Raw genomic sequence first — 17,986 nt, 5'->3', positions numbered from 1 at the left:
TTTCTCTTGCACTCAGACCCTTACGACTTACTTGACTCTTCATCTCAGCCTTGACCTCTTGCCTTCAAGCCTCCTTCCTTCGTCTCTCGTCCCTTGGATGCATTCAAGCTCGCAGATTGTCCCAATGTCATCCTTCGCATATGCCTCGAAGTAAACTTCTCTCAACTTGTCTTTGTTGTCTTGTCCATGGTCTCTGGGATGCTCCATCTTTCACCAGATCCAAAGCTATTAAGCTAAGTCAATATGTGTATCCTGCAAATCTGCACAACTTAAATACATATATCAAATACAAAGGTAAATCTAACTTAAATCCTTTGCCTAAATATCAAAACTCATAGTCACACTGAACCCTCAAGATTGCTTCTAACAATTTGTCCTCCAGAATTTCTTAGGAAAATGGAACATCTAGATGCTTGGGTGAGGTACTGGTGGTGGGAGCTTTGCTATGCTTTGGATCCTGGGGTGGCAAGTCCCTAGTAGAGAACCCTTGAGACCACTCGGCTCAGTGCAATCTTCTGTAGGTGCTCAAATTAAGGCCTTGGAAAACTTCATGGGGTGCTTAACTTTGGATCACCCATTCGTCGTTGGTGGTCCTTTGGATGTTGTGGCAGGTGCAGTGGGTGCTTTTGAAGGGAAAGGAATTGTTGCTTGTTGCTTGTTGCTTTTACGCCAGTGCCTATACTTTGGCCAGCACAAGCAAGTTGAGATCTTCTTACGATAAAGTGACAGTTATTTTTCTAATGTCGTCCGTCTTTATGTTACAGATTAGGAGGAGAGGTTCCCACAGAAGGTGCTAAATTTGATCTCGTCTAGAAGCAGTGGAGAGGGGACTTCTAGTGATGTGGCGTGAAATTTTACCTGGTTGACGAACTTTTGGATTTGCCTAGCTAAGGAACTTCAAGGATTTCCTACTGATAACAATAAAGAAGAAGTAAATCGTCAATAAACATGCCAAGAAGGGGTTCTTGACATAGCTACTTCGACGATCAAGTCAAAAGGCAGCAGTGGCGAGAAAAGGAAAGAAATGAAGGCAAGTATGTGAATGTGCATGTACCTACACTAGCGGAGAAGAACTGTTTTTATAATATCTCTCATAATCCTCGCATTTAATTAGGCATTATTCTGCTGTCAGACAACGTGCCCCATGACCATACTTTCACTTTATCCCGTAGTCACATCACAGGTATGGGGAGGGTTTGCTACGTATCTATACACAGATATTAACCTCTGCTTTTTTGACAATTTCACATGTTGTATTAATGGTGAGGTGGGCAAACAAGCTGAGAGGCTTATTGGGTTGTCTAACTAGAGAAGAAGCCCTTCACAGAAAACCCACTCTTTTATAAGGCCTAGATGGGCTACAATGATATTTTTCTAAGAGGACGTAAAGTTCCAAGGATGACCCAACAAGCCAGTGCGGGACCTTTTACAGCCGATCAGATCAACAAAGAGCCGATTGGGAGAGAATGAGGAGCAGAGTACTATATGGGTCCAACAAAGCTAAGAGTGGGGCCCTTAGAGGGTCTGTCCGATCGACGGAGCCGATCGAGAGAAAGCGGTTTGGCAAAACCGGGGAGTAGGTCCCTAAGAGTCTGTCTGATTGGTCTTAGCCGATAGGGAGATGATGGGGAGCAAAACCCCATAAGTGTCCAACAGGGTCAAGAATGGGGCCCTTGGAGGGTCTGCCCGATTTGTCCTAGCCGATCAGAAGATGATGGGAAGCAAAGCCTCGTAAGAGTCCGACAAAACCAGGAGTGGGGCCCTTGAAGAGTTTGTCTGATCGGTCCTAGCCGATCAAGAGATGATGGGGAGCATAGCCTTGTAAGCGTCCGATAAAGCTGGGTGTGGGGCCCTTGGAGGGTCTGTCCGATCTATCCTAACCGATTGGGAGATGATGGGGAGCAGAGCCCCGTAAGCGTCCAGTAGAGCTGGGAGTGGGGTCCTTGGAGAGCCTGTCCAATCGATCCTAGCCAATCTAGAGATGATGGATAGCAGAGCCCCGTAATCGTCCGACAGAGCCGAGAGTGGGGCCTTTAGAGGGCATGTCCAATCGACGGAGGGAGAAAGAGGTCCGGCAAAGCCAAGAGTGGGCCTTTAGAGAGCTTGTTCGATTGGTGGAGTCGGTTGCGAGAAAGAGGTCCGGTAGAGTCGGGAGTGGAGCACCTGAGAGCATATCCGATCGCCGAAGCCGATCAGGAGAAAGAGGTCTAGCGAAGCCAGGAGTGGGGCTCTTAGATGGTCTTACCGATCAGCTGAGTCAATCGGGAGAAAGAGATCCGACGGAGCCGGGAGTGGGGTCTTTAGAGGGCTTGTCTGATCGGTAAAGCTGATCAGGAGAAAGAGGTCTAGCAGAGTAACGAGTGGGGCCTTTAGAGAGCCTGTCCGATTGGGGAAGCTGGTCGAGAGAAAGAGGGTCCTACACTGTCAACTGCTTGTCCTTTTGACCCCTCTTGGACTTTGAGCGCCACCTGCACCGACCTGTTAACCCCCGGGCCCACTAGAGGGTCCTTCCCTATTCACTGCATCAGGTATGATATCCAATCTTTTGAATTATTTTTATTACCTTTTATTTTTATTATTTTATTTCACTTATAGAAATATACATTGTATTTGTAGGTGACAAGTATGTAGATTTTACTTACAATATGATTGATCCGACAGTAAGAATGGGGGACCCCCTTTAGCAGAGTCAACGCCACGTGGAGGTTGAAAGGTAAAAGGCCAACCAGAAGCTTGGCCGAGCTGATAAAGATTGGGGTGACCGGCCGAATGTTCCGAGCGGAAGCAAAGACACCCCGGCGGGGAGTCGGGGTTCCGACGCTCATGTTGAACAGAGTCGTATGGCCGAGTGGGTAACCCGCTCGGCCGAAGACATAAAGTAGCAACACTGCGAACAGTCCACACAGCACACGACCGGGAATCTCCTGAGCGGACCAGCACATACGACCGGTCGGACGCGAGGGAACTGTCGACCGGTCGGACGCTCTGCACAGGGTAAAAGGAGAAAAGGACAGGGGAACATCTTCTGACAGCGGGTATGTTCGATGAGGAGGCCATACGCAGGATCTTATGGCAGAGGGTTCCGTTGTCCCATTAGAGATGTGCTTGGACTGCAGCAGTATGTTGTAAGGTAAGCTTTGCTGACAAGCCCATACTGAGGTATGGGCTGAGGACACGTATTCGCCTCGGTATGTGTGCGTGAGCCTCTTCCCAGCTCTATATAAGGAGCATCACACTTCGCCGGAGGTACGCATTCTCTGATATTCGGAGCCACTTCTTTGCTGTCCACTTGCCTGACTTGAGCGTCGGAGGGTCGTCGCCGGGAACCCCTTCCCGGCCCGACTTCTTTGCAGGTTCCCCGGAGCTCCGTACGACCGGTCGGAGATCTACGTCAGCAACTAGGAGAGCGCCACGTGCCCAGCGTCCGTTGATTTAGCGATTCGGACAAGATCAATTTGGTGCCGTCTGTGGGAACGCTCCTGCATCCGATCAGAAACAATGGACGAAGCTGGATGACCGCACTCGGTGATCGAGACAAGAGCAGCTAAGCTTGTGGAACAACAGAGACAGAAGTCGCAAGCCGAGCGGATTGAGCAGCAGGCGACATCAGTATCAGGGGGCCGAGCGGAAGCACCTCAGGCCACGGTTCCATTTCATCGGGCCCTATTCCGCACGCCTCCGGAAGCCGCAACAGTTAATCATGATCGAGGATCTTTATCAGATGAAGTGCCAATACGAGACAACAGAAAAGGCAAGGCCCCCCGAGCGGACGCTTCTCCCGAGCGGATCAATCGGCAATTCTCAGAGGTCATTCTACGAGACCCTCTACCAAAGCACTATGTGCCCCCGGTGATCGGTGAATACAACGGAACCACCGACCCGGACGATCATTTGGGTAAGTTCGACAACACAGCTACCCTTCATCAATACACAGATGGAGTGAAGTGTCGGGTTTTCCTTACCACCCTCTCGGGATCGGCTCAACGATGGTTTCGGAGGTTGCCGGATGGATCCATCACAAGTTTCAAAGACTTCCGCACGGCCTTCCTTCACCACTTTGCAAGCAGTCAGCGTTATCAGAAGACAAGTGTCAGCCTGTTTGCCATCAAGCAAGAGCCCAGAGAGTCGCTCAGAGCGTACATCCAACGGTTCAACCGAGTGGCCATGGATATTCCAACGGCCACCTCAGAAACGATGATGAACGCGTTCACGCAAGGCCTCGTGGATGGTGACTTCTTCCGATCGCTCATTCGGAAGCCGCCCCGAGACTACGATCATATGTTGCACCGGGGCAACAAATACATCAATGTGGAGGAAGCCCAGACGGCCCGAAGAAAAGAAGTTTCAACTGAGCGGTCAACCCCTGCCGAGCGGAAGCCTCATACTGCTCATCAGCCGCCCAGAGGACCGCGAGCTAAAGCAGCTCACCCACCGCAACAGGCAAGATCCCACGCCATTCAAGAAGTATTTGCCGAGCGGCCCAAACCAAAAAAGAAGGTATGGACCCCCAATGTTTTGCTCATTCCACCGAATGGACACGCACAACACAAGAGATTGCCGGAGCCTTCCTCTGATTGCCCACCCCGTTCCCCGGAGTGGCGACCGTCGATCGCCATCATCCGACAGGCGACAGAGACCTCGTGAAGCCGATCGGATGATACCCGACAGGCGGCAAAGACAGACTCCCGAGCGGCATCATACTCCGAGGCGTGAGAATCCCCGGATGTCTAGGGAGCGGCCTAGATCGTACGCTCGGGAAGAAGAAAATAGAAACAACACTTCCCGAGGTGAAATCAACATTATAGTCAAGGGCCAATGGAGGAGACTCCAATGTAACAAGGAAGGCGAGCCTTCAGATCCATGCCGTTTACCGCAGCCCAAGAACGGATGAGCGAACCCGAAATCAGTTTTTGGAGGGAATTGAAGTGCCGCATGATGACGGCCTCCTCATCAAAGCGGTAATAGCTAATTATACTATTCACCACGTTTTTGATACAGAAGCTCGGTCAATATTATATTCAAAAAGGCCTCGACCAACCGCAAATTGATCGAGCCGCCCATGACCTCACGGGTTTACGGCATGAAGTTCTGACGGGCAGATCCGCCGCCATTTCATTGAGAGGAGCCGCCAAAAGGACGCTGGATCGCAAACTTGGCCGTGGTCGACTCTCCTCAAAGATAACGTTATCTTGGGGCGACCGGCGCTCAGCGAGTTCCGGGCGGCCGTCTCCACTTTCCACCAGAAAATCAAGTTCCCAGTGGAAGATAAAGTGGGAGAAGTATGAGGAGATCAACTGGCGGCTCGGCGATGCTACGTCGAGATGGTCCGAGCTGAATTAAATTCCGCTCGGAAGACGCTACGGATCGAGGTGAACGCTATAACCGAAAAACCCCCCTCTTTGGTTTATGAAGATAAAGAGGAAGTGCAGATTCACCCGACCCGATCGGAGGCCACCACATTCATTGCTGTCGATCTGGAAGCAAGCCAGAAAGAGGAAGTGATCAAATGCCTCGAGAGAAACTATGATGTCTTCTTTTGGTCAACGCATGAGCTACCCGGAATTTCGCCGAGTATAGCGCAGCACGAACTTCACGTCCGACCGGACGCTCGGCCGGTGAAGCAAAGGAAGAGGGACTTCAGCGCCGAACAAAATGTCATAATCCGAGCGGAAGTCGAGAAGCTCCTAGAAGCCGGCCACATACGCGAGGTCTGGTTCCCGAGCTAGTTGGCGAACGTGGTACTAGTCTCTAAGCCGGGCAACAAGTGGAGAGTGTGCATCGATTTCCGGGATCTCAACAAAGCGTGCCCGAAGGATTTTTATCCTCTGCCCCGGATCGATCAACTGGTGGACTCCATAGCCGGCTGCGAGTTGATATGCATGCTCGACGCTTATCAGGGCTACCATCAAGTGCCGCTCGCCCGAGAGGATCAAGAGAAGGTCAGCTTCGTTACAGCCGACGACACTTATTGCTACAATGTGATGCCATTCGGACTGAAGAACGCGGGAGCAACTTACCAGCGCTTGATGAACAAAGTGTTCAAGGAGCAGATCGGACGAAATTTGGAAGTATACGTGGATGATATTCTCATCAAGTCCGTCCGAGCGGCCGATCTCTTGAAAGACATGGAAGAGACTTTTCGAACGCTGAGGCAGTATGGAGTTAAGATGAACCCTCAGAAGTGTCTGTTCGGAGCAAAAGGCGGGCGATTTTTGGGCTATATAGTGACCGAGCGGGGCATCAAGGCAAATCCCAGCAAGGTGAAAGCATTGCAAGATATGCAGCCCCCAAGAAATCTGAGGGAAGTGTAGCGCTTGACCGGTCGGATAACAGCACTGTCCAGATTCATCTCAAAGACAGCCAACCGGAGCCTCCCGTTTTTCAAAATCCTGCGCAAAGCCACTAAGTTTCATTGGGATGAAGAATGCGATCGGGCGTTCGAAGAATTGACAATTCTGAACTCTTTGCCTGTGCTAGCCAAGCCAGTTGTGGGTGATCCACTTTGTATCTATCTATCTTCAACTGAGCAAGCAGTGGGCTCGGCATTAGTGAGGGCGAGCGGAGAAGAGCCCGTGTATTTCTTAAGCCATATTTTAAAAGACGCTGAATCTCGCTACACTGGGCTCGAGAAGCTGGCTTTTGCTTTGGTCCTCGCCGCTCGGAGACTTCGCCCCTATTTCTTGGCGCATACTATCATCGTCCGGACGAATAGCCCTTTGGGAAGAGTGTTGTTGAACCCAGAGGCGTTCGGACGGCTCATCAAATGGACCACGGAGTTGAGCGAATTCGACATTCAGTATCAACCCCATTCGGCGATAAAGGCGCAGTCCTTGGCAGATTTTGTCACAGAAGTACAAAAGCCAGAGCCTGAAGCTATGTGGAAAATATTTGTGGATGGATCGTCCACTCGGCTCGGGAGCGGGATTGGTGTAGTATTGCTATCTCCACAAGAAGAACGAAGCGGAGTACGAAGCCCTCATAGCCGGCCTGCAAGCAGCCCGGCATGTAGGAGCCAGTCGGGTGACAATTCATTCAGACTCCCAGTTGGCCGCTCAGCAACTCTCAGGCACTTTTGAGATTAACAATGCTCGGCTCAAGCTCTACGCTGAGGCCTTTGAAAAGCTCAAGGCCAACTTTAGAGAGGTTATTATCCAAAAGATACCCCGAGCGGAGAACCAGGCTGCAGATGAGCTAGCTAAACTCGTAAGTTCAATATCTCCGGTCGTCATTCAGCAGCCAATTGAACAAGTATCTTTGGTGGCGCACGTCGACCGGATGTAGGGCCTCACGTTTCCGAGCGATTGGAGGACACCCATCATGGAGTTTCTCCGCTCGGGTGCTACACCGTCCGACCGGGATGAAGCCCAGCTACTGAGGAGGAGAGCCGGCCGGTTCACACTCATTGGAGACCAACTCTACAAGAAGGCTTTCTCCCGCCCGCTTTTGAAATGCGTGAGCTCGGAAGACGTGGCGTACATCCTCCAAGAAGTGCATCAAGGATCGTGCGGAGGGCATCCGGGCGGACGATCGCTGGCTAAGAAGATCCTGCTGGCCGGATACTTTTGGCCAACCCTACAAGCAGACGCCGCTCGGACCGTCGCGACGTGCCTTTCCTGCCAGAAGTATCACAACTTCTCCCACCGACCGGCGGAGGAAATGAAAGTAGCTACCGTGTCCTGTCCGTTCGACCAATGGGGAATGGATATTGTGGGTTCGTTTCCTATGGCGAACGGGCAGCGGAAATTTCTACTAATGGCGGTCGACTATTTTTCCAAATGGATGGAGGCCGAGCCGCTAGCCAAGATCACCGAGCAGATGGTCAAAAAGTTTATCTGGCAGCATATAATCTGTCGGTTCGGCATCCCTCGCCGGCTCGTATCTGATAATGGACGACAATTCGTAGGGAAGCAGCTCGAAGAATGGTGCGAAAGTTATGGCATCGAGCAACACTTTACTTCCGTGGCGTATCCCCAGAGCAACGGCAAAGCAGAGGTAGTCAATCGGGAGATTCTTGGCATTCTTCGGGCTCGGCTCGACCACATGGGAGGAAGCTGGGTGGACGAGCTGCCGGGCGTCTTATGGGCTATCCGCACAACCACGAAGGAAGGAACGGGCGTCACGCCATTCAATTTGGTGTATGGCGGCGAAGCGGTGATCCCGGTTGAAGTTGGTGTCGAGTCCATCCGGATCCAGAATTATGATGATGATAACGCCGAGCAGAGTAACATGGAGCTGGATTTGGTCGACGAGGAGCGAGCCAAGGCGTCCGTCCGGTTGATGGCGTACCGGCAAAGAATGAAGCAGAACTACAACCGGCGCGTGATCCCTAGAGCATTCCAAGTTGGCGACCTTGTCTGGAAGAAAGTAAAGCCGGTCAGCGACGTCGGCAAGCTGGAGGCTCCTTGGGCGGACCCCTTCAAAGTCATCAAAAAGCTCCGCTCGGGTGCTTATTATTTGGAGGATGAAGACAGACGGCAGCTAGATCGACCATGGAGCGTGAATCATCTCCAGCCGTACCGAGCTGGGTGAGAGGTGCGTTGATGTAATTTTACATATGTTGTGGTCGCCTCTGTCCTTGTAATGCAGGAAGCAAAATGATAAAGGATGGCAGATAGCTTCGCCGAACGGCAGTGTTAAAATTAGCCTTAAAGGTCGTCGAGCTCCGACGTTAAATATCTAGAGTCGAGCCGGCGACTATAAACCCTCCGAGCGGAAGACCGTCGAGCTCCGACGTTAAATATCGAGAGTCGAGCCGGCGACTATAAATCCTCCGAGCGGAAGACCGTCGAGCTCCGACGTTAAATATCGAGAGTCGAGCCGGCGACTATAAACCCTCCGAGCGGAAGATCGTTGAGCTCCGAAGTTAAATATCGAGAGTCGAGCTGGCGACTATAAACCCTCCGAGTGGAAGACCGTCGAGCTCCGATGTTAAAAATCGAGAGTCGAGCCGGCGACTATAAACCCTCCGAGCGGAAGACCGTCAAGCTCCGACGTTAAAAATTGAGAGACGAACCGGCGTCTATAAACCCTCCGGCCGGAAGACCGTCGAGCTCCGACGTTAAAAATCGAGAGACGAACCGGCGTCTATAAACCATCCGAGCAGAAGGCCAAGTCCGACGTTAAAAATTGAGAGACGAACCGGCGTCTATAAACCCTCGCCGTAAAGACCGAGCCCGACGTTAAAAATCGAGATGAACCGCCTATAAACCATCCGACCGAAGACCATCGAGCTCCGACATTAAAAATCGAGACGAACCGGCGTCTATAAACCCTCCGGCCGGAAGACCGCCGAGCTCGACGTTAAATATCGAGTCGAGCCGGCGATTATAAACCCTCCGAGAGGAAGACCGTCGAGCCCGACGTTAAATATCGAGAGTCGAGCCATGACTATAAACCTCCGAGAGGAAGACCGCCGAGCTCCGACGTTAAAATCGAGAGTCGAGCCGCGACTATAAATCCGAGAAGACCGTCGAGCTCCGACATTAAAAATCGAGAGATGAACCGGCGTCTATAAACCCTCCGGCCGGATGGCCGTCGAGCTCCGACGTTAAAAATCGAGAGTCGAGCCGGCGACTATAAACCCTCCGAGCGGAAGACCGTCGAGCTCCGACGTTAAAAATCGAGAGTCGAGCCGGCGACTATAAACCCTCCGAACGGAAGACCGTCGAGCTCCGACGTTAAAAATCGAGAGTCGAGCCGGCGACTATAAACCCTCCGGCCGGAGCTCCGACGTTAAAAATCGAGAGTCGAGCCGGCGACTATAAACCCTCCGAACGGAAGACCGTCGAGCTCCGACGTTAAAAATCGAGAGTCGAGCCGGCGACTATAAACCCTCCGGCCGGACGAAGGCAATAAAGAGGACTTGTGAACAAGTACCCAAAGGTACTCGCCGTCAATATCGTTCGACCGCCTGTACGTTCCGCTCGGCCCAGTACCCAAAGGTACTTCATCAAAATCCAGCGAACAACCTCTTCTGTCGAAGCAAGACATATTCAGCCGAGCGGAAAAGTTGCGCAAAATACTTCGTAAAAATCCCTTTCGAACACAAGAGAGGTGTGATAAGTAGCGAGCGGACAGCACACATATTGACTAGCAAAAGGACAAAGCAAGCAAAAGGATATTATAGAAACTAAAGCCGAGCGGCCAAATGACAAAAAAGGATAGTCTTTGGCCGAGCGGCCGAATTACATATAAACTTCTATTCCAGATAATCGTAAAGATCCTTCGGGATGTTGTCGAGGAGCGCCACTTGATTTGCGGCCGGGATGAGAGCAGAGTTGGGAAGAAGACCCTTGGACTTCAAATATGTTGTGGTGGCGGTCATAGCAAGGTCAAAGGCAGTGTACATCCGCTCGCAAACTTTCTCCGAAAATTCGGGCGAGCGGATGTAATTCTGTCTCAGGGCGGCGACCCGGCTTGGCTCGACCTCTTGATATTCTTTAAAGGCCGCTTGGGAGGCAGCGAGGGACTCCTGCAGAGTTTTAAGCTCGTCCTTTTGCTTATTCGCCTCTGCCGAGCGGGCCACCTTCTCGCCGACCAGTTGGTCTATCAGCTCTTTAACTCTCTACTCCAAGCCCCGAGCCTCGACATTCTTTTTCTCCAGATCGGAGATAGCCGTGTTCTTCCGCTCAGTCGCCAGGCTTATCTTGCGATCTAGAGATTTATTCACGCGCTCGAGCTCGGCCAATATGTGGGCCTGATCGGCCGTCTTCTTCTGCTCGGCCGTCAACAAGTCTTGGGCCTTCTTAAGCTCTTTCTGTAGCTCAGAGTAAGAGGGGCCTTGGGAGTCGGGCGGACCTCCTGCAGCCTTCAGTATTCTTAATTCTTCGTCCACCATCGCCAGGCGGTTGGAGACAGCTATCTCCTCTACCCATCTCTGCAGTTAACGAAATCATTAATAAGCCGATCGGAAATATCGCATAAAAGATCTAAAAGAAAATACACTTACCCCGGTGGCCTCTTGCATATGGCTGTTGGCCAGGTTCTTGAGCGGAATCAGAGCAACGCGGGCCCGAGCATCGGCCCACATTTCAGCTAGGGCCCCTTCAGGGTGATTATGTGCTCAGGCGCAGTTGGCCGCTCGGACTCGGGTAAAATCTCCTCGGTGGGAAGATGCAGGGTGACCCTAACAGTGCGGTCATGACCTGGGGTCGTCCGAGCGGAGGATGGAAGAGGATCGGAGGCCGACGCCGAAATTTGAGATAAAATTGTTGAACGCTGGACTCGGCGGGAAGCGGGCGGAAGGACGCTGATGGGAACGGCCTCAAGAGGGTCCGCCGACGCGTCCAATTGAGATGGGGTCCGGTCGGACGAAATAGCCTCGACCTCTGGAGCCTTGCCGCGAGCGCTTGTAGTGACCCGGGCGGACGGTTGAACCGCGGACGTGGCTGACAGAAGGGGAGTCTCCACTCGGCGCCTCTTTTGTTTGGGAGGCCGCTCTTCTTCCGGAGCGGAGCCTTCCTCCCGAGCGGAAGGCTCTTGGCTAACAGTTGCGCCAGCCGTTGGCTCTGGGAGAGAAGCCTAAGCGGCCGACTCCCCAGCATTTGTCCCGCTCTCTTCTTCATTAGAGTCGACCGGCTGGATGCCGAGCGTCTCCATTTCTTTGGCCGCCGCGGCTTCAAGTGCCGCCGCCTTCCTCTTCAGAATACGAGCCATCACCGATTCCATGACAATATTCGCTGCAAAGGAAAAAGGAAAAAATCAGTTAGTAAGCAAGACAAATGTACAAGTAAAATTCTTACCGAAGCCGCTCAGGAGGGGTGTTCTGATCGGACTCAGCCCGAATATGTACATAACCCCTTCTGGAAGGAATTTGTTGATGTCAAACCGCAGACCGGCAAGCATGTTGGCGGCGTGAAGATAATCCGGCCGGGTCTTGAATCTTTTGAGTTCTGGGGAGAGAGGATTTCCGACCTGCCATTGGGTTCGGAAGGAAGCCCGCTCGGGAAGGCGAATATAAAAGTAGAATTCTTTCCAATGCTTATTGGAAGAAGGAAGTTTATTGAAGAAAACTAAACCGGGCCGAGCCTGAAACATGTAAGTGCCCGGCTAGGACTGTTTAGGGTAATAGAAATAATAGAAGACCTCCGGTCGGAGGGGAATGTTATGGATCTTGAATAAGACGACAACGCCGCATAGGAGGCGGAAGGTATTGGGGACTAGGCTTCCAAGCGGAATGCCGAAAAAGTTGCAAACTTCTACAAAGAAGGGATGGATCGAAAATCGCAGACCGGCTGTAAACTGGTCACGGAAAACACAGAAAGCTCCGCGCGGCGGTTTGTGTGGCCGAGCGAAATCTGTGGGTAGAATGATTTCAAGGTCGGAGGGGATGTCAAAACTATTAATCAGAACATCGGCGTTGCACCGATCGAAGCGCGACTCCATGGTAGTGTACCATGGGCCGAGGGTTTGGTCTTGGGACGGAGAGGAATGGGCCATTGTCCGAACGGATAGAATCAAAAAAGGCAAAGAAAGGTAAAAAGAAGACAGCAAACGAAACGAGGCCCCGAGGATCGAAACTCGGGAAAGAAGTGCAGAGAGAACACAAGAACCAAAGAGAAAGAGGAAGAGCCTTACAGAGAATAAGGAGGATCGAAGAAAGAGCACCGGAGATCGTCGAAACTAGAAGAGCGAGATCGTCGGAAAGTTGGAACGCGAGAAGAAGCAGTGAGCACGCGACAGCAGAAGTGAGGCGAAGGAAAGAAGAGAAGGCTTTATAGGGTGGAGCCCGAGCGGCCTCCACCGTCGGATCCAGGTCGCGAGAACCGGAGCACGCATCGCACCATTCATTTCGAACCGCCTCGATCCCGTCAGAATACCACGCCACCACCATACGATGACGGCAGCATCACCACGTGGCATTCAGCCACTGGAGCGCATTTAATGAGCGCGTGCTCGACCTTAATGATGGAGATTGGCGGAAACTTCGAAGAGATGCTGAGGAATGTTGGCGTTGACTGGAGTTTTAGCTGCCCCCTTGTTTCCGAGCAGATGGTAGTTGCAGGATGCCGCTCGGCTCAACTGATGGTCCAGTCAGTCGGACTAATCGCCTCCTTCGACTAGACTTGAAGGGGAGGCAAGTGATCCGGCAGTAAGAATGGGGGACCCCCTTTAGCAGAGTCAACGCCACGTGGAGGTTGAAAGGTAAAAGGCCAACCAGAAGCTTTGCCGAGCGGATAAAGATTGGGGCGACTGGCCGAATGTTCCGAGCGGAAGCAAAGACACCCCGGCGGGGAGTCGGGGTTCCGACGCTCATGTTGAACAGAGTCGTATGGCCGAGCGGGTAACCCGCTCGGCCGAAGGCATAAAGTAGCAATACTGCGAACAGTCCACACAGCACACGACCGGGAATCTCCCGAGCGGACCAGCACATACGACCGGTCGGACGCGAGGGAACTGCCGACCGGTCGAACGCTCTGCATAGAGTAAAAGGAGAAAAGGACAGGGGAACATCTTCTGACAGCGGGTATGTTTGACGAGGAGGCCATACGCAGGATCTTATGGCAGAGGGTTCCGTTGTCCCATCAGAGAAGTGCTTGGACTGCAACAGTATGTTGTCAGGTAAGCTTTGCTAACAAGCTCATACTGAGGTATGGGCTGAGGACACGTATTCGCCTCGGTATGTGTGCGTGAGCCTCTTCCCAGCTCTATATAAGGAGCCTCACACTTCATCGGATGTACGCATTCTCTGATATTCGGAGTCACTTCTTTGCTGTCCACTTGCTTGACTTGAGCGTCGGAGGGTCGTCGCCGGGAACCCCTTCCCGGCCCAACTTCTTTGCAGGTTCGCCGGAGCTCCGTACGACCGGTCGGAGATCTACGTTAGCAACTAGGAGAGCACCACGTGCCCAGCGTCCGTTGATTCAGCGATTCGGACAGGATCAATGATAATTGAAGATGGTTCAACTAATTGAGTTTTTATTTTAAAAGACTTTGTTAGTTCAAAAATTTAATATTTTGAATATAGTATACAATTAGTTTTGGATGTAAATAACTTATCATTGTTTATAAATTTGACTCAAATGATTGTTAGATAAATAAAAATTTTATATTAGCACTTTAAATTATATTTTGTAAATTTTTTATATTCTAAATGGTAGATGTATTATGAAGATATATAAATTTTGAATTCAGGTTATATATTTCAAATAAATATTTGTGATAATTTTTAATATCTTTATAAATTATTATAAATGATATTTATTAATATCATTATATAAGTTGACATTTTTAAAATTTATCATTACACAATTTTTACTATCAAAATAAATGAGTTTAAGTGATATTTAAATTTATCCTTATTATGATAATAACAATGTATATACAAATTTTCTAAAATATAATTTTTATAATATTTTTATAATGTCATTATATTTTTATATTATGATAGTTTTTAAAATTAGTATTGATATTGTATAACGACATCATAAAATATTAGAAATACGAGGAGGATCTAAAAAGACGTCTCTTTCTAGGATGGTTTTTAGTGATATCATTAAAACTTAAGTGTCATCTAAAATACACTATAAAGATATTTATTAAGATAGACATGAATCACTAGCAAAAAAAATAAATAAATAATATGCTATTGATTAATGTTAACCTTAATTATGATGCCAAATGTCATTATTATTTCTATAGGGACGGTTGTTGCACCTCACAATTCAAGGCTATTAACTTACAACTGCTTTCTGTCCTCAGAATATATATAGCAGTCTACTGATATTAATTCGATTGAATAGGTCTTAATCAATCTAAGTGTGGAATGCGCCATCTCCTTTTATCAGGAAGTGGCAGAGGAATCCCAACGAGTGAGTGACAGCCAACGAAAGTTGTACAGCAACTGAAATGACAAACGAGGAGCATCATCAGTAACAGCACTGAGCATACAGATCACTCATCTTCCGAGAGAAGAACATGCCAGTGGATGGTTGAGGTCAAACAAACACATGGTTGACTCACTATCACTGTGTCATTTTTATTAACCTTTTCCGGACAAGGATTGTCACTGGTCTCATTCATCGTATTGTTTGCTGCAGTTCAATGAATCGACTGACATTAAGCGACTGAGAATGATCAGGGAGGATTCCATTACCACAAACTCGTGGTGTAATGGCAATTGATACCGTCCGTAATGATCTGTGATTAGAGAAGTCGGAAAATCCGAAGGATGGGTCCGACCAAATCGGACCCAAAAGGAGGAAGAGGATGTGATGCTCGGAATCGTGTGGTGCTCGGGACTCGAGTGTATAAGATTTTGAGTCATTTGGTGCTTCGCACGTGGGATTCGAACCCAGGGGGTTCGAAAATTTTTGGAGACGAGAGCTTAATCTGAAAATGAAACATTTTAAGAAAAGGTGACCAATAATGAAGATGACTCATAATGACGAATGCTAGTCGTCACGGAGAGGAGAGATCGATGTGTTATTTAGTACAAGTTATAAAAGAAGATTGATAATTATATTGAAGAATGAAGAAAGAGATTTTGCTCTTTTAACAATCTCTTTTATTCCACAGGATTTTCACTTACGTCTTTCACCAAGTCTCATTTATTTAAGCATCGTCGGACAAAACCGACACCATCTAACCACGTGTTGACCTTGAATAGGAATTTATTCGTTGGACCCGAGAATAGCAAAGAGTACTCGGCCACCACAACACTAATAACTATTAATCCCAAAGGAGATTAAACAATGGATTAGAACATGTGCCAAAGGAAAGGACATTGGCAAATATTCCAATCATGTTATTTATATAATAGGCGATAGTCTATTTCAACAACTATATTGCTTGCCACACCTCCCTATTTAATATTTAATTTTTCAGTTTTTTAATTTCAGACTGTGAAAATATAAAAATGGAGGATTTTTATTTTTGAATCTAATAAGATAAGTAAGTAGTTTAGCCACCAATTTAGTGGCAGACATCATAATTTTGAAATAGCAGGAATCATGACACCATCTCTATTTATTTATTTATTTAATTATTTAATTATTTAATTATTTAATGATTCTTTTCTTCTTCCACCACATTTTGCAATCAGTAAACAGTATTCCACGTGCCTAAATTCTATACACTTGGCGCACTAGCTATCGATGGCATGCGCCGCCCGTCGCGCCGGCGAACTCGGACCGGCAGCCCGCCAGCGAGCGACGCCGTGAGCCCCGGAGCGAACTTGGGAGTCTTCCGCCCTTCGCCGCCCAACACCTCGAAATCGAAGCGACGGACCACCGCGACCGCCACCGTCTTCATCTCCATGATGGCCATCTCCTTGCCGAGGCAGACGCGGTAGCCGCCTTGGAAGACCGGGTACTTGTAGGCGCTCTCCGGCGCGAAGACCCCTCCCTCGCCCCGCAGCCAGCGCTGCGGGCGGAAGTCGCCGCAGTCCTCCCCCCACAGCTCCTCCATCCGCCCCATGGCGTAGGCGTGGTACGTCACCCGCGTCCCTCGTCGCACCGCCGTCCCGTCCGGCAGCACGTCGTCCGCCGTGCAGAACTTGGAGTCGAACTGCACCGGCGGGAAGAGCCGCATGCTTTCGAAGATCGCCGCGTGCACGTACTGCATCTCCCTCATCTTATCCGCCGTCACGACGACGGCCTCGCCGCCGCTACCCGAGAGGACGCGATCGATCTCCTCCCGCATCGCGCTGCTCACCTCCACGTGGCGCGCCAGCAGCCAGAAGAAGCTGGTGAGCGCTGAGGCGACGGTGTCCCGCCCCGCGAGGAGAAAGCTGACCACGATGTCGCGCAGGTACTCGTCGTCGTCAGCCACGACGCCCATGAACCGCGAGAGCAGATCCTGGCCGTTGGCGGACCCCAGCTTCCTCCTCTCGCGGATGAGATCGTTGGCCAGCACGTTCACCACTCCGATCGCTTCCCGAAGCTTCCTCTCGGAGCCGATCCGGAGCAACCGCTTCGCCTTCCAAACCAACGGCACCGTGGCGGTCGCCCGCCACGCGGACAGCCTGGACGCCGCATCGAACGCGGAGGCCAACGTCGAGGCGGGCAGCGACAGCCGGAGACAACCCGGATCGAGCCCGAACGCGATCGCGCACATGTTATCAAAGGCGAAGCGGCGGAAGACGTCCTGGAGATCGAGGGTTTCGCCGGTCTCGGCGGCGCGCTCGAGGAGCGGGAGGAGGCGGGCGCGGGTCTCGGCGGCGACGACCCGGGCGGCGAAGAGGCGGACGGCGGGCGAGCAGAGCTCGGCGCGGGAGAGCTTCTGCTGGAAGCGCCAGTCGGGGCCGTCCACGTTGAAGATGCCGCGGCCGAGGAGGTCGCCGAGGATGGCGGAGAAGGGCTTGCCCTTGGGGTAGATGGGGAAGCGGGCGCGGAGGATGTGCTCCACGTTGGCGGGGTCGGCGGTGACGATGTTGCCGAGGACGTGGATGTGGATGGTCCGGGTGGGGGAGCAGCGGAGCAGGTGCGCGTACCAGTCGCTGAGGTTGTCGAACCCTGCGGCGGTCCAGGACCCCGTCACGTACGCCTCGCACACCGGGCAGCTGCACCACCACTGCATCGACCGCAGCAGCTTCAGCGCAGCCGCCAGGAGCACAAAGGCTCCGGCGAAGCAGAAAAAAACCAGCGACAGGTAGTACTCTCCCACCACCCTGCCCCCCTCCGATTCCATCGACGACGCCTCCTTTAATTTTCCTCCTCGCCCTTTCGGTTCCCGATGATTTCGGCACTCGAACCAATGCGGATGCGCAGGAGTGGCGACGAATTGGGAGCGACGGTGATTATATAGCCATATAAAACTGATTGGAGGATGAGCGAGGGAAGCTCTTTTGTCTGCTTCGTCGTCGCCATAAATATATAAATTCCTGTTCGCTAACACCGGCGGAAAACAGAACAAAAAACGTGTGCGATGTTAGATAAGGATGAATGAATCCATCACAGAGACAGAACAGATAGAGAGATTGATTTTTTTTTTTAAATAAATACTCAATCATGACTATTAAATTATCAATTTCTACTATCTCCGATAA

The 17,986-nt window shown here is 50.8% G+C and overlaps 1 protein-coding gene across 1 annotated transcript; it reads right to left on the bottom strand.

Annotated features, from left to right (window-relative positions):
- Positions 1-15,931: 15,931 nt before the first annotated feature.
- Positions 15,932-17,712, bottom strand: LOC121993035 (cytochrome P450 94C1-like). Its single transcript, XM_042547702.1, has one exon. The coding sequence runs from the start codon at positions 17,626-17,628 to the stop codon at positions 16,069-16,071; it is 1,560 nt and encodes a 519-aa protein (XP_042403636.1). The 5' UTR covers positions 17,629-17,712; the 3' UTR covers positions 15,932-16,068.
- Positions 17,713-17,986: the final 274 nt, after the last annotated feature.

This window comes from Zingiber officinale, chromosome 6B (assembly GCF_018446385.1).
Source record: "Zingiber officinale cultivar Zhangliang chromosome 6B, Zo_v1.1, whole genome shotgun sequence".
In the NCBI taxonomy this organism is placed as follows: Eukaryota; Viridiplantae; Streptophyta; class Magnoliopsida; order Zingiberales; family Zingiberaceae; genus Zingiber; species Zingiber officinale.
This window is presented reverse-complemented; position numbering and strand designations above follow the sequence as displayed.